Source organism: Schistocerca gregaria, chromosome 4 (genome assembly GCF_023897955.1).
Source record: "Schistocerca gregaria isolate iqSchGreg1 chromosome 4, iqSchGreg1.2, whole genome shotgun sequence".
Taxonomy (NCBI): domain Eukaryota; kingdom Metazoa; phylum Arthropoda; class Insecta; order Orthoptera; family Acrididae; genus Schistocerca; species Schistocerca gregaria.
Window position 1 is genome coordinate 575,000,265 of NC_064923.1, and position 21,911 is coordinate 575,022,175.

General features: G+C 39.0%; 1 protein-coding gene across 1 annotated transcript in view; it reads left to right on the forward strand.

Moving 5' to 3' along the window:
* Nucleotides 1-21,911, forward strand: part of LOC126266926 (quinone oxidoreductase-like) — a 68,484-nt gene that overhangs the window by 21,615 nt on the left and 24,958 nt on the right. Inside the window, exon 3 of the mRNA XM_049971617.1 lies at nt 10,069-10,157. Within this exon, the coding sequence (XP_049827574.1) occupies nt 10,069-10,157 (89 nt within the window). The remainder of the gene's footprint in view (nt 1-10,068; nt 10,158-21,911) is intronic.

Genomic DNA, 21,911 nt, shown 5'->3' on the forward strand with positions numbered 1-21,911 from the left:
TTGGCGTGCATCTGTGCGTCGCTGCGGTCCGGTCCCAGGTCGACGGGCACGTGCACCTTCCGCCGACCACTGGCGACAACATCGATGTACTGTGGAGACCTCACGCCCCACGTGTCGAGCAATTCGGCGGTACGTCCACCCGGCCTCCCGCATGCCCACTATACGCCCTCGCTCAAAGTCCGTCAACTGCACATACGGTTCACGTCCACGCTGTCGTGGCATGCTACCAGTGTTAAAGACTGCGATGGAGCTCCATATGCCACGGCAAACTGGCTGACACTGATGGCGGCGGTGCACAAATGCTGCGCAGCTAGCGCCATTCGACGGCCAACACCGCGGTTCCTGGTGTGTCCCTGTGCCATGCGTGTGATCATTGCTTGTACAGCCCTCTCGCAGTGTCCGGAGCAAGTATGGTGGGTCTGACACACTGGTGTCAATGTGTTCTTTTTTCCATTTCCAGGAGTGTATTTCAATTTAATAAAGTTAGAGGTGCATCTATGTCTAGTTGCAACTGCACATTGTGCTGACCAATCTTCAGAGAAATGAACAATTTATTTGAACTTCTAGTAACCTTTGATCAGGTCTGGACAGGTTTTGTTTGATTAGCAGTAGCAGTGTGAATTGTGTTTTATTCATCTCATGATGTACATTTGCAATCCATTTGGTTTGGGTATAGGAGACATGTCAAAAATTTATAATACAGTTACAATCATTTCTACATTAATAAACAATAGCACTACAATAAATGATAACACTCTAAGGATATTGTCTTGGAATGTGTAACACATTGTATCCAGCTCAAATTTCCAGTTTGTCCTGCATGAATTCATCCACTGAGTAATAACACTCCAGCGTCACTACCTCATATAGCTTTCTTTTAAGTGAACCTAAATTCATCTGCATCCCCTTTTAATTTATTACTGATTTTCATTCCCATGTATTGAGGTCCCTGGGCATACAGTCTGAGATGGTGGGTGGGGAGCATAAATTTTGTTTGTTTGTTTCTGGTATCATGTGAATGGACAAAATGGTTTCCCTCAAATAATTCATGTCTGGTGCACAAAAATATAATAATCTCATATATGTATAAGAATGGCAGAGTTAATATTTTAAGTTTTCTAAATAATGGTCAACATGGTTCTTTGTGGCAGATGCAGGTGCAAATTTACATTATCTGTGTCAACTTGACGTTTTGGTCACATTAATAATATTTACATCCAGCCATTCTACTTGCTGCCTACATGCTGAAGGCTTTTGTGAATGTAACTTTTGAGAACAGATTTGCTGTATATTACCAGGTTTGGTACAGAAAAAAACATACAGCATCTTTATGAGGACAAAGTTTACGTTAGGACAAAGCATCGTGGGCATGATTTTAATTTGTTTCCAGCAGATGCATGTAATGACTATTTGTGTATGTGCAAGCATGTTTCTTGTTTACAAGAATGCTGTGCTTATGCTGGCTGCAGGGCTGTGGCTAGCCACACTTGCTGTAAGCTGTTTGCTGTTGCACTTTGTCAACAGAAGCAATTGCAGGAAATGGCATGTCAGTGTTTGCTGAATCACAAGTGTTCCATGATTTGAGAATTTGCACAACATCTGACAGGCTTGGATTCTAGTGCTTAAATTGTTTTGAGAATGGATTCTTTCATCAGGAATGTCCAGATTAATTGGGTCATGCAGCATTTCACCAGCAAATAATTTTCCATATGAATGATCAAAGTTGAAACTTCTAGTAAGACCACATAGCTCAGTAAGCTGTTCCTTGAAGGTTTGCTGTGGCCGTCTGATGTATCAAAAGAATTTGAATTGAGGGACAGCAACATAGATTTTGCTGTCATAGTAATCTGTCAGAGATGTAATAATCTGCTCAAAAGTGCACTTGTCCAGGTCAGACTCAAAGAAAAGTTTGCAAGGAGGCTGAAGTTCTCTTTGCCTATCCAGCTTAGAAAAAATGATCAATGCTATTCACCTTTAATACTGTTGGCCGCAAAGTGCCGCTGTAGTTGCTGAACTTAGATTTTCCAGTCTTCTATGTTCTCGTCACAACTACAAAAAGGTGGCACAGTGATTTTATTGCTTTGTCCCTCTTGTCTAAGCAGCAATGTTTGAAGAGCAGCTATGAGAGAATCGTCTGTTGTGACTGAGAGAAAAATAATAAGTTCATCTGGTATCATGGTAAATAATGAATCCCATAAATATGTATGATAAATGAGAAATACTGTTAAATACTGTTAAATTAAGTTCTGCTGTCTGCCATTCTGATAAAGCAAATTGCCCATATGCACTGTAAATTATTATGTGCAAGCAGTACACTTTTTGTTTTTTCCACTAGCTGCTGGTCACTGTAGAGAAAATGGTATATCACACAGAAATTGCTGACTGCGCCATTTTGTTGGGAATGCAGGAGGGCAGCACAGGTTATCTTCAATCAGAACAATTCCCAAAATTATTAATAAAATGATATTTATTAAATATGAAGATACTGATAAACTTAAATGATCCTCCTCCTTGTAAAATGTCCAGCACAATTAGACATTTGAAATTGTTACAAGTCCTCTAAAACGTTGAAGTCCTGTCACTGAGCCTCTGAGTGGTGCCTACATAGAGTCCAGAGTTGGCCTATGATGCGTACGGAGCCTAAGTCTTGGAGACGATGTATGAACACTGCAGCTTGTAGACTTGGCAGTAACTGCAGACTGCACATGACTCGGCACACTGAAGAGAACCGTGTGCTATAGCTCAAGGCTCTGGTATTTAATGAGGCATCTACCAGTCGCCATCCACACGTGTGATACACATGGAATGGCAGCTGTAGCCCCTGACAAACCTCAGTATAGTTCGTACTGCCAACACATACGGCTGCTGCGCAATGAGTGTTACAACTGTGGCTTATCAGTTGTGGTGCAGTACTCTCAGCAGTTGTGAGTACCATCACTACATATTCAATCAAGTAATAATCCCTTCATAAATATTTTGAACATTTACATTCTGCTGAACAGTGAAGTATCTAGTACCTTTGTATTTTTACCTTATATCATTAACTTGCACATTCTTGAAGAAGAATTTCAAAACGAAACAAAAACCTCTTACTTACATCCAAAAAAGTAATCCCATTGCCCAACAGCACATTAAAATATGAATTTAGTGAAAAGACAAACTTTTGATCATGAAATATCCAGTGATTGTATACTTCACTATTTGAAGGTATCATACAGTTCAATAATGCCTAGCTGTGTCAGTTATTTTCAGCTGCTACTGGGATATAGAACAGAGGAAGAGAGAGAATTTGGAAAAGAAATCAAGAGGGAAAAGGGGTTAGGAGGAAGACTGATGTCAGGAGGTTTTTGGAATCAACGGATGTGTAACATGTACTGCAAGCCCACCCACACTGATTTATACTTGCAGGCGTCCAGCTACCAACATTCTCCACAAAAAATGAGTATCTCTAGAATTTTGGTTCACAGTGCCAATGTAATGTGTGGCTACAGAATGTGCATCTTCATATTTTCGCAGTGCAATGATTGTTCCATAAAATTTTGGGCATGCAGCCAGGTCATCTGGCTCACTCTGAAGATGGCTGGATGGTATACAGCCAGAATATCAGAAGAAGAAGTGAACCTTAGGTGGCTGCATGCCTGAAATTTTATTGGACAATAATTCAAGAACAGTCTTAATCACATTTATTATTGTTATAATACCGCCAACTGGTTTCAATCCGACGTAGGGGTCATCTTCTGGGCATTTACACCATTGGTTGACTGCTGGTGGTGTCACTCCTGTCTACATAACGGCAGTTGATAGTTTCCTGCCATTATGTAGACAGGAGTGACACCACCAGCAGTCGACCAATGGTGTAAATGCCCAGAAGATGACCCCTACGTCAGGTTGAAACCAGTTGGCGGTATTATAACAATAATAAATACGATTAAGACTGTTCTTGAATTATTGATTATTAATACTAATTGCTGCTTCTCTCCACAACCATGTTGTCCAATAATTTTATTGGACGGCCTACAGGATGCCAAGGACCCATATACTAGAAGATGAATGATTACAGTGTCAGATTAAGAGGAGATCTGGAAGGATGTTGAACATGTCAGAGAAACAAAAATACAAAATATGTATCTCCAAAAAGCTGATATGCTAATGTTCCATCCAATGATCCTAATTGTGATGGTCCTAAAGGAGATGGAAACATTTAAAACATTTATACTTTTTTTTCATTTACACGTTAATAAAAAATCTTACCCCAGACCTTTAAATGTTTACATTTTATAGTAGCCAAGTATTGTCTAAACAAAAATAATTTCTGGGGAAAAAAAGAAATTTCTGTGGTAAATAGGGATGCATACATACCATGTCTTCAGTGAGCTGCGTACTGGAAAAAAATCCAGTAAAAACTGTTGCGTTATCCGTTTGTATGTTATGTATGTTTCTTTATATAGGTTTCTTGCTATTGTTTATTTCACTTTGAAAATTGTAGTAAATCCCAACAGACAAATGATAACAAAACTATCTTACCTTAATTCTTCATTAAAGGCTGCCTTCTTTTAGTAAAATAGCACATACAGAACTCATCACGTAGAAGCACTGTCCACAACTTCAACACCAGAAATAGAAATGACTAAGACATAGAATATACTAGACTCAGAAAATGTCAAAACAGCTTTAAATACATTGACATGACACTGTAAATTTACTGCTCTCTGTGGGAGACTTGCCCTATAAGCAAATTGAATGACATTTGCAAAACTTGCTAATTGACAAATATATGTATGAAATAGAAGAATTTTTGTAAGTATATCGGTGGGCATAATGTTGAAGTAATTGAAGTTTTTTTTTAAATTAATTGATGTACACGTTAAATGTGTGTATACTGCCTGACAAAACAAGTGAAGCCCCCAGAAGGGAAGGAGGAAATGAAAAGAACTTCACTGGTTGAGTGGGGATGTGACAATATTTCAGTGATTGAGGCAAATTTACAAAGAACTTAGCGGTTCAAGCCCACTTATCAGTATGACACTGCACTCCTTCTGCCCCAGATGTATGCAGTGGTTCAATTGGGAAGGGTGTCATAAAGCCATTACGTTATCCCCTAGGGCAAGATTGCTCACAACTTTTGTAACTAGTCCTTAATATGTCGATGGTTTGAAAAGTCCTCAGAACGGAATAGAAAAAAAAGTACTTACATCTCTGAAACTTTTATTTTTATTTCTCTATGTAGTCTCCTTGTAGATTAATGCACTTGGTCAAACAATGTTGCAGTGCTTTGATCTCATCTTGAAAATGAGTTTCCTCCAGGCCTGCAAAATAGTTATCAACTCCAGCTATCAATTCTTTGTTTGAAATGAATCTTCGTCCACCAAGAAAAATTTTCAGTTTTGGGAAGAGATGGAAGTCTAATGGAGCCATGTCAGGTGAATAAGTCAAGTGTGGCACCAATTCATACCTTAGTTCATGTAATTTTGCCATGGCAATGGCACATGTGTGTGGGCACGCATTGCCCTACTGGAAGGTGACTTTCTTCATTACTAAACCTGGCCTTTTTTCGCGTATCTTGTGTTGCAATTTGTCCAGGTAGTTAGCACAGTATTCTCTAGTAATTGTCTGCCCAGTGGGGAGATAATCTACAAACAGAATCTCCTTTGCATCTCAGAACACTGATGCCATTACCTGCCCCACCAAAGGAATTGTCTTCGCTTTCTTTGATGGTGGAGAATCATTATGTTTCTAAGGCTTTGACTGTTGTTTTGTCTCTGGGGTATAGTAGCATACCCAAGTTTCATCTGTGGTCACAAACTGGTACAAAAAATCTTGTTCGTTTCTCCTAAAATGTGCCAAACATTGTTCTGATATGGCCATTCTTATGCATGTTTGATCCAGTGTCAAGAGTTGTGGCACTCATCTTGCAGATAATTTTTTCGTTTCTAATTCTTCAGTTCAAATGTGTTATAGCCTTCGAGATGACATCTGGCAAGCATGAGCAATTTCATGCACTTTCATTCAGCGACCCTCCATGACTATTTTTTGCACTGTTGCAATGATTTCTGGCGTAATGACACAGCTTGACCAACCACTGTGTGGATCATCATCTAAGCTCTCCTGACCAAATTTAAAGTCATTTGTCCACTTGGCAACAGTTGAATATGAAAGAGCAGAGTCCCCCAGTTTATTCTGGAAATTGACATGAATGTCCTTTGCTTTCATACCTTTCTTCACGAGGTACTTAATCACTGCTCGAATCTTGATTTTTTTCTGTCTTTGCAAATCACTACGCAGGAACAACAGAGCCATGTCATCACCACAGCTCTCTACCAAGAGCAACAGTTCAATGAACGTCACGTGAACAACACATTGTACTAGTGCTGACCTCTTGTGGTGATTCTGAGAACTTTTCAAACCACCCTTGTATCACAGGTACAGGCACTGGGATGAAGTTGACGTCCAAACTGGTCACACACATATTGCATCCGGGACACATCTGGGGATCTTGGTGGCCACGGTAGTGACTCATCATCATGCTGACAGTTCTTAGAGACATGTACCATCTATGGAAGCATTATCCTGTGGAAAAATGGCACCACAATACTGTCATATGAGAGGTAGCATGTGAGGATACAGGAGGACTGTGATGTACTGTTGTGCCACCAGCGTTCCCTCAACCACTACCAGCCGTGAACTGAATTCATACCGATAGCACCAATAGTGGTGCTGCTGTGCCTCTCCAAAACATTGGAAGAATGGGATCTCTTCCTAGGTCATCATCATACTTATTGACAATGGTCATCCAGGGTAGTGCAGAACTGCAATTCATTGCTGAACACAACTTTCTGTGTTGTGTTAATGGCAGCCTATGCACAGGATGGCAATTCCCTAGTCTGGCTGCTGTTAATCTGTGACCCATGACATGGGCTGACACACAAAGTTGCAGGGGTCCATTATTTGAACTCATGTGGCAGTTGCAAATGTGAAGAGGCTACAATATACGTGGTGCACAAAACAGGCAATTCTCCCTTGTGGTGATCAAGTGCGGTTGAAAAGAAATTGTTGACCACTACACCTGCCCTTACATTCCTGTGCAGTCCAACATTGGGCCACTGGCCCCACAAATCTGGATATCACACAATTCAGCCAGATAACCAAATTGGTACCCACAACAAGGCCCTTTTCAAAGTTTGTCAAGTGCTGATAATGCTGCCCCACATGAGTACAGCACACCTCCACCTTTTACACAGTGATCATTCAACGTTTGAAGCTGTTATTGGTTGGTTGGTTGGTTGGTTGTTTGGGGAAGAAGACCAGACAGTGTGGTCATCGGTCTCATCAGATTAGGGAAGGATGGGGAAGGAAGTCGGCCGTGCCCTTTCAGAGGAACCATCCCAGCATTTTCCTGGAGTGATTTAGGGAAATCACGGAAAACCTAAATCAGGATGGACAGACGCGGGATTGAACCGTCATCCTCCCGAATGCGAGTCCAGTGTCTAACCACTGCGCCACCTCGCTCGGTGTAGCTGTTATTGCCCCATATATACCCTGCCTGGCCTGATCGCAATGCTAAACACAAACATCACTAATTCAATAGGGGGCTGTGAAATGTGAGCTACCTGAAAACCCTTATTCTACTCTCAGTGCCTCACTGAAGAAAGTTCATAGATTTGCTGTAAAATTAAGGGTACAGAAAATAGTCCAAAAGTGTTCATCACAGAACCTTTAATTAATGTGACCATTCTCACATTTATTGTCACTACAAACAACACAATGACCAGTTCCAGTTCTCACATAATAAATTGTTCACTGGCAGGTACTTCCACAATTCCACAAAACAGTATGACAGTGGCAGAAATGGTGCCCTTTTGTGTCTGAATTCTGAGAGACAGAAATTCATAAGTTGGTATCAAATTACACAGCTAGTGGATGCAGTTAGTTCCACGATGGTTAATAATAATGCACAGAAATGTAGATAGTCGTTGCCAAGCAGTTAACATAATATAAACAGATGGTAAGCTTGAAGTATTGCATTTTTGATGTTTAGGCACAAACTCTACTTTTTCCACAGAGCTCTTACTAAGATACAATTGAAGATTTTGGGGTGAGGTTGTGTTATAAAGACTGAGGTATGAACATTTCAGTATTTTGGGAACTACATAATGGTTTGAAAAACTTATAGATTAGATTTTAGAATTGGACTGAGCTTTATGTTTGAGTAATAATTTGGTTTACAAAATTGGTTGTGTGTTAATAAAATGTAGAAGTTCATGGAAATATTTTGTACTTCCATTTCAATGAGAGCTGTTTAATGACAAATAAAGAAATTCCAGTGTTCTGTGCTCTAGTACATGGTGATATCATTTGTAAATACACTGCACACAAAAAATTGTGATCTTCTTGAAGCCACATAATCGTCTCCCTCTGCAATGCGTAAATTCAAAATTTGGCTCAAAGGTGCCTACAACCTTCCTTCGTAATGGTGCAAAAGCATGGTGCCTTGCAACACCACTCTCAGATTCAACAATGGTTCAAACGGCAAAGTGTTGACACTTGAAAAAAGGGCCACAGCTCAGAAGTTCATATGAGGTGTAAACGTGGGTTAATGATGTCACATTGGCAACAAGCATCACCAGAATACTGTCCAGTGCCATCATGTAGATACACTATGGAAAGGGGATCACAACCCCCTCTTATTCACATTTTACCCCTTCTTTTGACGCCTCTGTGATGGAGGTCATAAGCATAACACATACTTTTGAAATCAGACAATTTTGTTATGTGTGGCTGAGGAAAACATTTCGGACACATGACATGAAAAGCCCTCAGGGGTTGGCATAAAGGGCATCAGTGAACCCAAGCCTTCCCTTGGGGCATTGATTCCCACACATTTCATGGTCGAAAATGACAGGTCACAGTGTGATGAGCAAGAGGATGCCATTCTTGACAATATTCGACACTACTGTCACCCTTTAGGTGATTGAACCCTGCTGTAAGGACATTGTTGGGCTGCAACCCCATTGAACATTATCTTACTCCTGTGGAGTGGAGTGTTATGACAACTTTTGCTCTGGTATATAAGATGGAACTACTTGGGACTGTTCAAAACCATTCGATGAAATTTGACTGTGATCTGAAGCAGTGAAGGATGTTTATGCTTGCTGATCCATCCTGATTGCATGCAACCTCCTGTTGTGTGATCATGAAGCTGTGCAACATTGACATGTGTATAAACAAAAAGGCAAAAAGTCCCTCTAAGATTCTTCAGTTTGGCATAACCTTGGATGCCACATTAAAAATGTACCTGTCTGAGAGACTTCAGTGCTCGTTGAGCTGATTGGTACCTCACAGCTGTTTTAGCAACTGAGGGCAGGCAACCCCTTCAACACTCCTTAGATGGGGTTCACTTCCCCTTAGGCACTAGAGCAGTCACAAGGTACCATTCAGCTCACTCGGCGTCAGGCCCTCCGCCAACTACATTTTTAAGGAAGGGGTACACCCTGAGGGCTTTCTGCATCAATTGTGAGCAGTGACATGTCTGAAATGTTTTCCTCAGCCACCCCTAAGAAAACTGTGCGATTTCAATGCTAGGTGTCACATTTCCGACCTCCGTCACAGAGGCATCAAAACAAGGGGTGAAATGTGGGTAAGAGGAGGTGTTATGACCTTCCATGATGTGACACATCCACAATGGAATTGGGAAGAATTTTGGTGAAATGTGGTGGCAATGTGATATAATTAACCCACCTTACAACTCACATGAATGGTCTGAGTTGTGGTCCTTTTTTCACACATGTTAACACCTTGCTGTTTGAAGTGTTTCCAAGCCTGAGGGTGATATCGTAGGGCACCATGCTTTTGCACCATTACAGAGGAAGATTGTAGGCACCTTTGAGCCAAATTTCGAACTTATGTGTCACAGTTAGAGACAATTACTAGGTTTTGAAAAAGTAATACTATTTTTTTTTTATCAGCGTGGAGTATTGGTGCCGCTTTGCAAGTAGTTGTCCTCTGAAATTTATTATTAAACTTGAACCCAACAAAAAGAAAAAAAACCAAAGAAAAAAATGTTTGCCACAGGTGTAAAGCAAAGGCTGGGCAGCTGTTGTTGGTGCATGGGGCCAGTGGTGCTGTGGGTGTGGCAGCTGTGCAACTGGCAAAGTCTCTCGGTGAGTGGCAGATGCATCTCAGCTGCTAAGCTAAGAGCAATCTTTGTTTCTCGAATTCTGGATGCAGAGTAATACGTTATTGCCCAGTCGTTACAGTTACGTAGTTACTTATTTGAAGATGATGAAAGATCTTCATGGACTGAGAGGGGGGTGGACATAAAAGAGAGTTGGTGTTTGCTATTTTGCTTCCTAGCAACACTCACTGACTTTCCTCTTTGAAATGCTAACCTATCTTTCTAATTTAATCATCCTACAAGTTCTGCATTGCCTAATAAAAACTCTTCCTTCCCAGTAACAGTGACCATTTTTGCATTAAGGTTCTGACATACTTTTATTCTCTCTTCAGTCATTCAGAAACTGGTTTTGTTGTTGTTGTCTTCAGTCCTGAGACTGGTTTGATACAGTTCTCCATGCTACTCTGTCCTGTGCAAGCTTCTTCATCTCCCAGTACTTACTGCAACCTACATCGTTCTGAATCTGCTTAGTGTATTCATCTCTTGGTCTCCCTCTACGATTTTTACCCTCCACACTGCCCTCCAATGCTAAATTTGTGATCCCTTGATGCGTCAGAACATGTCCTACCAACTGGTCCCTTCTTGTCAAGTTGTGCCACAAACTCCTCTTCTCCCCAATTCTATTCAATACCTCCTCATTAGTTATGTGATCTACCCATCTAATCTTCAGCATTCTCCTGTAGCACCACATTTCGAAGCTTCTATTCTCTTCTTGTCCAAACTATTTATTGTCCATGTTTCACTTCCATACATAGCTACACCCCATACAAATACTTTCAGAAACGACTTCCTGACACTTAAATCTATACTCGATGTTAACAAATTTCTCTTCTTCAGAAACACTTTCCTTGCCATTGCCAGTCTACATTTTATATCCTCTCTACTTCGACCATCATCAGTTATTTTGCTCCCCAAATAGCAAAACTCCTTTACTACTTTAAGTGTCTCATTTCCTAATCTAATTCCCTCAGCATCACCCGACTTAATTCGACTACATTCCATTATCCTAGTTCTGCTTTTGTTGATGTTCATCTTATATCCTCCTTTCAAGACACTGTCCATTCCATTCAAGTGCTCTTCCAAGTCCTTTGCTGTCTCTGACAGAATTACAATATCATCGGCGAACCTCAAAGTTTTTATTTCTTCTCCCTGGATTTTAATACCTACTCCAAGTTTTTCTTTTGTTTCCTTTACTGCTTGCTCAATATACAGATTGAATAACATCGGGGAGAGGCTACAACCCTGTCTTACTTCCTTCCCAACCACTGCTTCCCTTTCATGTCCCTCAACTCTTATAACTGCCATCTAGTTTCTGTACAAATTGTAAATAGCCTTTCGCTCCCTGTATTTTACCCCTGCCACCTTTAGAATTTGAAAGAGGAGCATGAAAGGGAAACTGTGGTTGGGAAGGGAGTGAGACAGGGTTGTAGCCTCTCCCCGATGTTATTCAATCTGTATATTGAGCAAGCAGTAAAGGAAACAAAAGAAAAATTTGGAGTAGGTATTAAAATCCAGGGAGAAGAAATAAAAACTTTGAGGGTCGCCGATGATATTGTAATTCTGTCAGAGACAGCAAAGAACTTGGAAGAGCACTTGAATGGAATGGACAGTGTCTTGAAAGGAGGATATAAGATGAACATCAACAAAAGCAGAACTAGGATAATGGAATGTAGTCGAATTAAGTCGGGTGATGCTGAGGGAATTAGATTAGGAAATGAGACACTTAAAGTAGTAAAGGAGTTTTGCTATTTGGGGAGTAAAATAACTGATGATGGTCGAAGTAGAGAGGATATAAAATGTAGACTGGCAATGGCAAGGAAAGTGTTTCTGAAGAAGAGAAATTTGTTAACATCGAGTATAGATCTAAGTGTCAGGAACTCGTTTCTGAAAGTATTTGTATGGAGTGTAGCCATGTATGGAAGTGAAACATGGACAATAACTAGTTTGGACAAGAAGAGAATAGAAGCTGTCGAAATGTGGTGCTACAGAAGAATGCTGAAGATAAGGTGGATAGATCACATAACTAATGAGGAGGTATTGAATAGGATTGGGGAGAAGAGAAGTTTGTGGCACGACTTGACTAGAAGAAGGGATCGGCTGGTAGGACATTTCCTGAGGCATCAAGGGATTACAAATTTAGTATTGGAGGGCAGCTTGGAGGGTAAAAATCGTAGAGGGAGACCAAGAGATGAATACACTAAGCAGATTCAGAAGGATGTAGGTTGCAGTAGGTACTGGGAGATGAAGAAGCTTGCACAGGATAGAGTAGAATGGAGAGCTGCATCAAACCAGTCTCAGGACTGAAGACAAGAACAACAACAACAACAACAACAGTGTAATGATGAAAGTATTTGCATACAGATAATTAACAATATTCACACTCCACTGAAAACTATGAAACACTTAAGTCTCAACTTCAAAGTGCAATAATGTATGTTCATATCAGCTTGACATTACTTAAGTTGCAAGCAGTAAAATGCATGCATGAAACAAAAGCTTACATTCAGTGATACCAACAGAAGATGAGAAACATACTGTTCCCATCCGAATTTACTCATGTCTGATATTTCCCCATCTTTCAGTACCTACATTCTGCTCTGCAGGCTGATTGTCCAAGAGGTCTGAACGTTAAAATAATCTGTGGAGCAGTTTCGATAGCTCTCAAAATCAAAGAGTTGGCCAGTATCCCTCCCTCACTGTTTGCTCAATATACAGATTGAATAACATCAGGGAGTGGCTACAACCCTGTCTCACTCCTTTCCCAACCACTGCTTCCCTTTCATGCCCCTCGACTCTTATGACTGCCATCTGGTTTTTGTACAAATTGTAAATAGCCTTTCGCTCCCTGTATTTTACCCCTGCCACCTTCAGAATTTGAAAGAGAGTATTCCAGTCAACATTGTCAAAAGCTTTCTCTAAGTCTACAAATGCTAGAAATGTAGGTTTGGCTTTTCTTAATCTTTCTTCTAAGATAAGTCGTAAGGTCAGTATTGCCTCACGTGTTCCAACATTTCTACGGAATCCAAACTGATCCTCCCCGAGGTCCGCAACTACCAGTTTTTCCATTTGTCTGTAAAGAATTCACGTTAGTATTTTGCAGCTGTGACTTATTAAACTGATAGTTCGGTAATTTTCACATCTGTCAGAACCTGCTTTCTTTGGGATTGGAATTATTATATTCTTCTTGAAGTCTGAGGGTATTTTGCCTGCCTCATACATCTTGCTCACCAGCTGGTTGAGTTTTGTCCTGACTGGCTCTCCCAAGGCCGTCAGTAGTTCTAATGGAATGTTGTCTACTCCGGGGGCCTAGTTTCGACTCAGGTCTTTCAGTGCTCTGTCAAACTCTTCACGCAGTATCTTATCTCCCATTTTGTCTGCATCTACATCCTCTTCCATTTCCATAATATTGTCCTCAAGTACATCCCCCTTGTATAAACCTTCTATATACTCCTTCCACCTTTCTGCCTTCCCTTCTTTGCTTAGAACTTGGTTGCCATCTGAGCTCTTGATATTCATACACGTGGTTCTCTTCTCTCCAAAGGTCTCTTTAATTTTCCTGTAGGCAGTATCTATCTTACCCCTAGTGAGATAAGCTTCTACATCCTTACATTTGTCCACTAGCCATCCCTGCTTAGCCATTTTGCACTTCCTGTCGATCTCATTGTTGAGACGTTTGTATTCCTTTTTGCCTGCTTCATTTACTGCATTTTTATATTTTCTCCTTTCATCAATTAAATTCAATATTTCTTCTGTTACCCAAGGATTTCTAGCAGCCCTCGTCTTTTTACCTACTTTATCCTCTGCTGCCTTCACGACTTCATCCCTCAGAGCTACCCATTCTTCTTCTACTGTGTTTCTTTCCCCCCTTCCTATCAATTGTTCCCTTATGCTCTCCTTGAAACTCTGTACAACCTCTGGTTCTTTCAGCTTATCCAGATCCCATGTCCTTAAATTCCCACCTTTTTGTAGTTTCTTCAGTTTTATCCTACAGGTCATAACCAATAGAATGAGGTCAGAGTCCACATCTGCCCCTGGAAATGTCCTACAATTTAAAACCTGATTCCTAAATCTCTGCCTTAGCATTATATAATCTATCTGATACCCTTTAGTACTTCCAGGATTCTTCCATTTATACAACCTTCTTTTATGATTCTTGAACCAAATGTTAGCTATGATTAAGTTGTGCTCTGTGCAAAATTCTACCAGACGGCTTCCTCTTTCATTTCTTAGCCCCAATCCATAATCACCTTCTATGTTTCCTTCTCTCCCTTTTCCTACTGACGAATTCCAGTCACCCATGACTATTAAATTTTCATCTCCCTTCACTACCTGAATAATTTCTTTTATCTCATCATACATTTCATCAACTTCTTCATCATCTGCAGAGCTAGTTGGCATATAAACTTGTACTACTGTAGTAGGCATGGGCTTTGTGTCTATCTTGGCCACAATAATGTGTTCACTATGCTGTTTGTAGTAGCTTACCCTCACTCCTATTTTTTTTATTCATTATTAAACCTACTCCTGCATTACCCCTATTTGATTTTGTATTTATAACCCTGTATTCACCTGACCAAAAGTCTTGTTCCTCCTGCCACCGAACATCACTAATTCCCACTATATCTAATTGTAACCTATCCATTTCCCTTTTTAAATTTTCTAATCTAACTGCCCGATTAAGGGATCTGACATTCCACGCTCCGATCCGTAGAACGCCAGTTTTCTTTCTCCTGATAACGACATCCTCCTGAGTAGTCGCCACCCAGAGATCCGAATGAGAGACTATTTTACCTCCGGTATATTTTACCCAAGAGGATGTCATCATTATTTAATCATACAGTAAAGCTGCATGTTCTCGGGAAAAATCACGGCTGTAGTTTCCCCATGCTTTCAGCCGTTCGTAGTACCAGCACAGCAAGGCCGTTTTGGTTAATGTTGCAAGGCCAGATCAGTCAATCATCCAGACTGTTGCCCCTGCAACTACTGAAAAGGCTGCTGCCCCCCTTCAGGAACCACATGTTTGTCTGGCCTCTCAACAGATACCCCTCCATTGTGGTTGCACCTACGGTACAGCCATCTGTATCGCTGAGGCACGCAAGCCTCCCCATCAACGGCAAGGTCCATGGTTCATGGGGGGGATCATTACACTAGAAGAGAAAAAAATGTTACACGTAATTTCCTTATAATTTACTAATTTAAATGCTAAGAAGAAAATGTGCATGTAGTTTGTCCACATATCTCAGTCGCACTAATGTCTAGTAAAATATTAATGGATATCTACATACATTATGTTGCTGCTGCAACAGCACACCATGTCACATGATGAAGGAAGTATTTACCAAGCAGAAAAAACAGCACTTCACACCATTTGCACCTACAGATTTGCATATCTTACTAATGTGTACAGCCATCTGTATCGCTGAGGCACGCAAGCCTCCCCATCAACGGCAAGGTCCATGGTTCATGGGGGGGATCATTACACTAGAAGAGAAAAAAATGTTACACGTAATTTCCTTATAATTTACTAATTTAAATGCTAAGAAGAAAATGTGCATGTACCTTGTCCACATATCTCAGTCGCACTAATGTCTAGTAAAATATTAATGGATATCTGCATACGTTATGTTGCTGCTGCAACAGCACACCATGTCACATGATGATGGAAGCATTTACCAAGCAGAAAAAACAGCACTTCACACCATTTGCACCTACAGATTTGCATATCTTACTAATGTGTGCAGCGTTTCTCAACCATGAATAGAATACGAAATGTGAAAAGATAAGTTCCTCAGAATGCTGCATTGATGCAGAAAACTTTGTGCTGCCTTATATTTCCACTCTCAATTTGAAAACAAAATCTCAAAATTCCTTTGAGTGACTTGGTACTTCTTATCCTTTGATGTAACACTGTGTTGGGAATATGTTGCCCAGTGTGAGTCACACAAGCTGCAGTCTATAGATAACACTCTCACAAAACAGGTCACAAAATGACTTACAAGTCACTCCCTTTCCCATACCTCGTTGTTCTCCCCATCTCACATGGAGCAGATTGGAAAATGACTCAGGAGTCACTCTGCTCTCTGGGCTCTTGGCTCAGTTACTGATTCAGTTTGTTTTGTGATTCAGCGCCTCTCCTTCCAACTTACATTTTACTGGGTATTGTTTTTTATAATAATAATGGTAGTATATTACATAATTATTTCTAAGTTGATGATAGTGCATGTAATACTGTTTTTATTTATTTATTTAACCTGATCTGATTGATGCCTTCAGGATCTCTCATACATCAAATGAGGATTTTATATATAATCACAACCTTATTACATCACAGTTGCTTGAAAAATTGTCAACTCTTTCAATATGATGTCTTCTTCTTCTTTCTGCATGTGTTAGGATTTGGCTGTTGTGCCCTCTTGGTTGAAATTATTTATCTTTACACCTTATCCTCAGTCTTTCTAAAGATCTTCTGCTCACTGGGTAACACTTCATTGTAATTTTTGTATTCGTTTGTCTTCCATTCTTCCAATTTTACCTGTATTCCTTAATGTGCTTATTTAAGTTTTTCACTCTCAATTCTTCTTTGATTTCAGCATTCATCCTCATGTCAAACTCGGCTACTGTTCTTAGGAATTGCATTTGCAATGCTTGTAATTTTTGTTCATTTGTTTTGGTGACAGTCCACAACTAGCTTCCACAGGTTATTATTGTTTTGTAGGGTAGTGTATCCTTTCTTACTTTAGTTCCAATGTAATCTTTCTGCTTTCCTTTGTATGTCAGTTTCTGTCACGAATGAGATAGCATTTCGTAAGAAGTTGAATGAATTTAGTCTTTCAATTTTCTGATCACTGGCACCTGAAAGCCATAAATTTTGTTTTCTTTGAAGATAATAACAGATTATATAACTTATCTGCTGCGGATAAAATATGAGCAGCTATATGAAGTGTGTTCTCGCTATCAGAAAGCACAATTTGATCATCAGCGAAGACTAGTACCATAGAATAATACCTTTTGTTGAAGTCATAAATCATGACTTAAATTAATTACACTTATCTTACAATTATTGTATTGTATTTAATTTTCACTAAAAGTATGAAAACACAACAAGAACCAGTCTTATTTTTAAAATGTTCCCTCTTGATACATATTATTAAGGATCTTTTTGTAATATTTTTAATTTTTACAGCAAACAAAAAAAGGAACTCTTAAATCTAAAACTACTAGGGATGTAACATAAAATTTTTACTCCTCCCTCTATGTTCTTTCAAAATAGGATCAAATCAAATAAAAATACAGTTATGATGACCTGAATTAAATTGCATTGTGCCTTCCTATTATTTATTTTTGTGAGTGAATGACAAATGGTGAGTCATGAAAAGGGCTAGTTCATTCCGTGGGTGAGTAGTTCTGATTTGATCAGTGACAAGAATGGTTTCACTTATCTGTAATAGCAACCACCACTAACCAGTGGGCATGATCAAAAACAGTCGTTTAGAAACAGGTCTGTTGCTATGGTATAGTTAATTACAAGGAATAGTGCAGAATACTGAAGAAAGTAAGCTGGTATCTAACAACACAACATTAGGAATAGAAGACTCACATTGTGACAGAAAGAAAGGACTCCAGTGAAGGACAAGACTGGTACAACCAGAGAAGGGGAGGACCAGACAGCTTCAAGAGTGAATGATACATCAATAACAGATGTGAATATGTGACAAGTGTGATCCCATACAAATAAGCTTAGTAAAGAATGTGACACTCAGTTTGCCAGAAAAAGAAAAATAACAATTAAATCTTCAAAATCAAAATGTAAAAAAAAATGCTATGGTTGATTAAAGAATATTATAGTAATTTAGTAGTATTTGAAATAACAGCATTACCAGTCATTTATGTCTGGTTGACATGTTACGTGTGTCTACAAGAAAGAGGATAAAAAAGTGCTTTCAGACTTCCATCCAAAAACTTTGGGCACTATTCTATAAAAATTAAGAACATGTTACTTATAACTGCATACTTAGCCACCTGACTGCCAGAAATATATTATCAAACTCACACTTTGGATTTTTGGGGGGTTCCACTATTGCAAAAGCTATTCAGTGTGAATATACATAATTCATTAATTAAATAATTATGGACTACTGATATTATGTGTGACTTGCCAGTGACAAACACAGTACCCTTTTAAATAAATTAGGATATTGTAATATTGTTGGAAATGCTACTGAATACTTAAAGTCACGTCTTTACAACAAGACAAAAAAATATGTCCTATCATTTTGACAAGTCCAATAAAATGTTCAAGTGTTTGCCTGAAATCCAACTAAACAGCATCGTTTAACAAGGCATTACAGTTGTTGAAGTAATTCTAATGCCTTGAAATTCTAAAGTTCTGCCGTAAGTTAGTGTTTCTAAAATTCACTTGGTGTCGGGAGTACTATCCATGAATTCTACTGATCCCCACGGATGCACAGCTATAGCAGCCCAGTTTTACTTACAAGCTAGTTGTCTATCCTCTCTTGATCACTGATAGTTAAGTTTTAAATATTACAGTAATAGCAGAATAATTATACAGATAAACACGAAACATATCAGTTTCAAATAACATTTGATGCTCTTTACAAAAATACTTTCAGTTTTATTATCATACCTAGCAATCCAACTTTGCAATCAATTTCATTAATAGTCATTTAAGATAAAATCAGATTTTATTACAGTAAGCATCTTAGCACTAACATTTAGATAACACAGGGCTACAGGACATATATGGTTACCATATGCTACTCGTTCATTATGTGTATATGTTGTTCTTGTCTAGACAGGGCTTCATTAATGTATTGCATAATCATAATTATTACTGTCACAGTCCACCTATATAATCAATAAATACAAGAAGTCAATACAGTGGGTTAAAAAAAATAAATAAAAAAGTACCACTTGAGCAGCCAAAGATAGTAATATTCGTGTGTGTGTGAAGTGTGCTTGCTTGTCTGAATGCATGTGTGTTTCTCTTTTATGATGAATGCTTTGGCCCAAAGGTCAATGGGTAAGAGCCTTTTTTCATTGTGGCTGTCTGTAACTCAATGTATCATCTTTACAGTGAGTAGCAATCTATCCTTTCTGTAATTGTTGATATTCTGACCTGGACCTTCCATTCTCTGTTAAAGAATTTGAAATCTGTATATTGAGCAAGCAGTGAAGGAAACAAAAGAAAAATTCAGAGCAGGAATTAAAATCCATGGAGAAGAAATAAAAACTGCTATTCATTTCTTTGTGCTACTTTCCAGTCTTCGGGTAAAGATCTCTCTATGAGCAAGTGGTTGCATATGATTGCTAAGTACGGAGCTATTGTATCAGCATGCTCTGAAAGGAGCCTCACTGGTGTATCATCTGGACCAGAGGCCTTGTCTTTCTTCAGTGTTTTCAGCTGTTTTGCTACACTGAGGACATCTACTTCTAAATTACTCATTTTGGCAATTGTTGTTTTTTGTATTGTATTACATTCATTGCCCCTCTTGCCTAGAAAGCAGCTTACACATAAATCATGGGACAAGTCAAGTTATAAGTATACAGCTGAAAGTGATTTCTAGGCATACTTATTTAAGGTTACAATAATACACTTTACACGTAAGTATTTTTAGAATGCTTCTTAAATGTAAATATTCTTCAGTGGAGTAAAAGCAGTGATGCAGTAAATATTCAAATTCAAATGGCTCCAAGCACTGTGGGACTTAACATCTGAGGTCATCAGTCCCCTAGACTTAGAACTACTTAAACCTAACCAACCTAAGGACATCACACACATCCATGCCGAGGATTTGAACCTGCGACCGTAGCAGCAGCGCAGTTCCGGACTGAAGCACCTAGAACCCCTCAGCCACAGTGGCCAGCTGCAGTAAATATGACTTAAGAGATTTTCCAAAGGTACTGACCTTAGCAATAGCCTTTATGTTTTCAGGAAGTTTGTTATTAAGCTTAACTCCCATGTGAAAAGTACCTTTTTGGCACAGAGTTGTGCTGATTTGGGTTATATGTAAGTTTCTGTTTTGTCTAGTAAAGTGATCATTTATATCACAGTTTTTTTGCAATCTGAAATCCTTACCTATCACATTTATTTTAAAGAATAAAAGGGTTTTCACAATGTATGCTCATGGTAATGGAGGAATACCAGATTTCTTAAACAGGGGTTTCGAGAGTCTCTAGATGTGCACCCAAACAAGATTCTAATGCCCCTTTCTTTAGTTTAAAAGTGCTATTAGTTGTTTTAGAGTTTCCCCAGAAAGAGACCCCATATCTAAGATGAGAATGAAAGTAGGGATGATACGCATTCATTACTGTTTCCTCACTACAGCATGATTTTAGTGAACAAAGAAGGTAACATGTTTTGCTCAGTTCTGCAGTGAGATATTCAATATGCTTATTCCATTTTACATAGCTCTGCAGCTAAAGTCCTAAGAATTTGGTTTCAGTACTATTACCAACTAGGTCGTCATTGATAGAGACCAATGTCATAAACATGTCCTTGTTAAGAACATTGGGGAATTTTAGTGCAATGGGTTTTTTACTGTTTATTATAATCTGATTATCCTGTGCCCAGAGGCTAAGTTGTATTGTGACCTCGTTTGTTGTCTGTTGTAACTGTTCAAAGAATTGTGGTGTGTCATCGGCAAATATGATGGTTTTATGTGCATCAACATTTAAGTTTAGATCATTTATGCACATAAGGAATGGGAGGAGTCCCAATACTGATCTTTGGGGTACACCACATTTAATTTGTTTATAGTCAAATAAGTGTTCTGATACAGTTTTTAGTTCAATATTTGTGTGCTTGATGCACACTGTCTGCTTATGATGAGTCTGGAAGGAACTGATCAGTTGTTGGACAAACCTCGACTACCATATCTTTCAAGCTTAGGTAGCAGAATTTTATGATCCACCATGTCAAAAGCTTTTGACATGTCAATAAATACTCCTATTGATTCCTGTTTTTTGTCCATCAGGTTTAGGATGGAACTGATGCACTTGTAAATAGCAGTTGTCATTAATGTCTTATTTCTGAATCCATGTTGTTCATCAAATAGAATGTTGTTTTTATGTATAAATTTCATAAGTTTATTATACATAACATTTTTTAAACTTTTGAGATGCAAGAGGAAACTGTGATGTGACTGTAGTTATTTACATTATCTTTCTCACCTTTGTTATGTGCTGGAATAACTTTTTATGTTTTCAATACATCAGGGAAAGTGTCTGCCTGATGTGAGCAGTCACACAAGTGTGTGAGTATTTCAATTAGGATTAATGCACTCTTCTTCAATATTGTTTCAGGTACACCATGAATGCTTGCAGAGCTGCAATATTTTAGTCCTTTCATTGCCTTAGCTACTTCATCTTGTGAAACAGAACTGATGTACATTGATCCTCTACATGCACTTAATTTATATTCATTTGCCTGGGTGCTCTTATGAAAATCTGATTGTAGCATATTGTCACGTAGAAAAAGGTGTAATGAGATGAATGATGAATACTAACTTCACTTAACGAAGGTTTATTTAGCACAAGAGTGTGGAGCGAACTGCCTCCAGCCAGAACACATACAGCTACAGAACATTCCAGTGCAATGATTCCTGACATTTGTGGATACTTCTAGATTGTACTTGAACTGAATCTAGAAATTAAAATTGTACAGTCCAGATGAGTTTTGAACCCACGACCCTCCATGCAACAGTTAAGTATCATAACTACT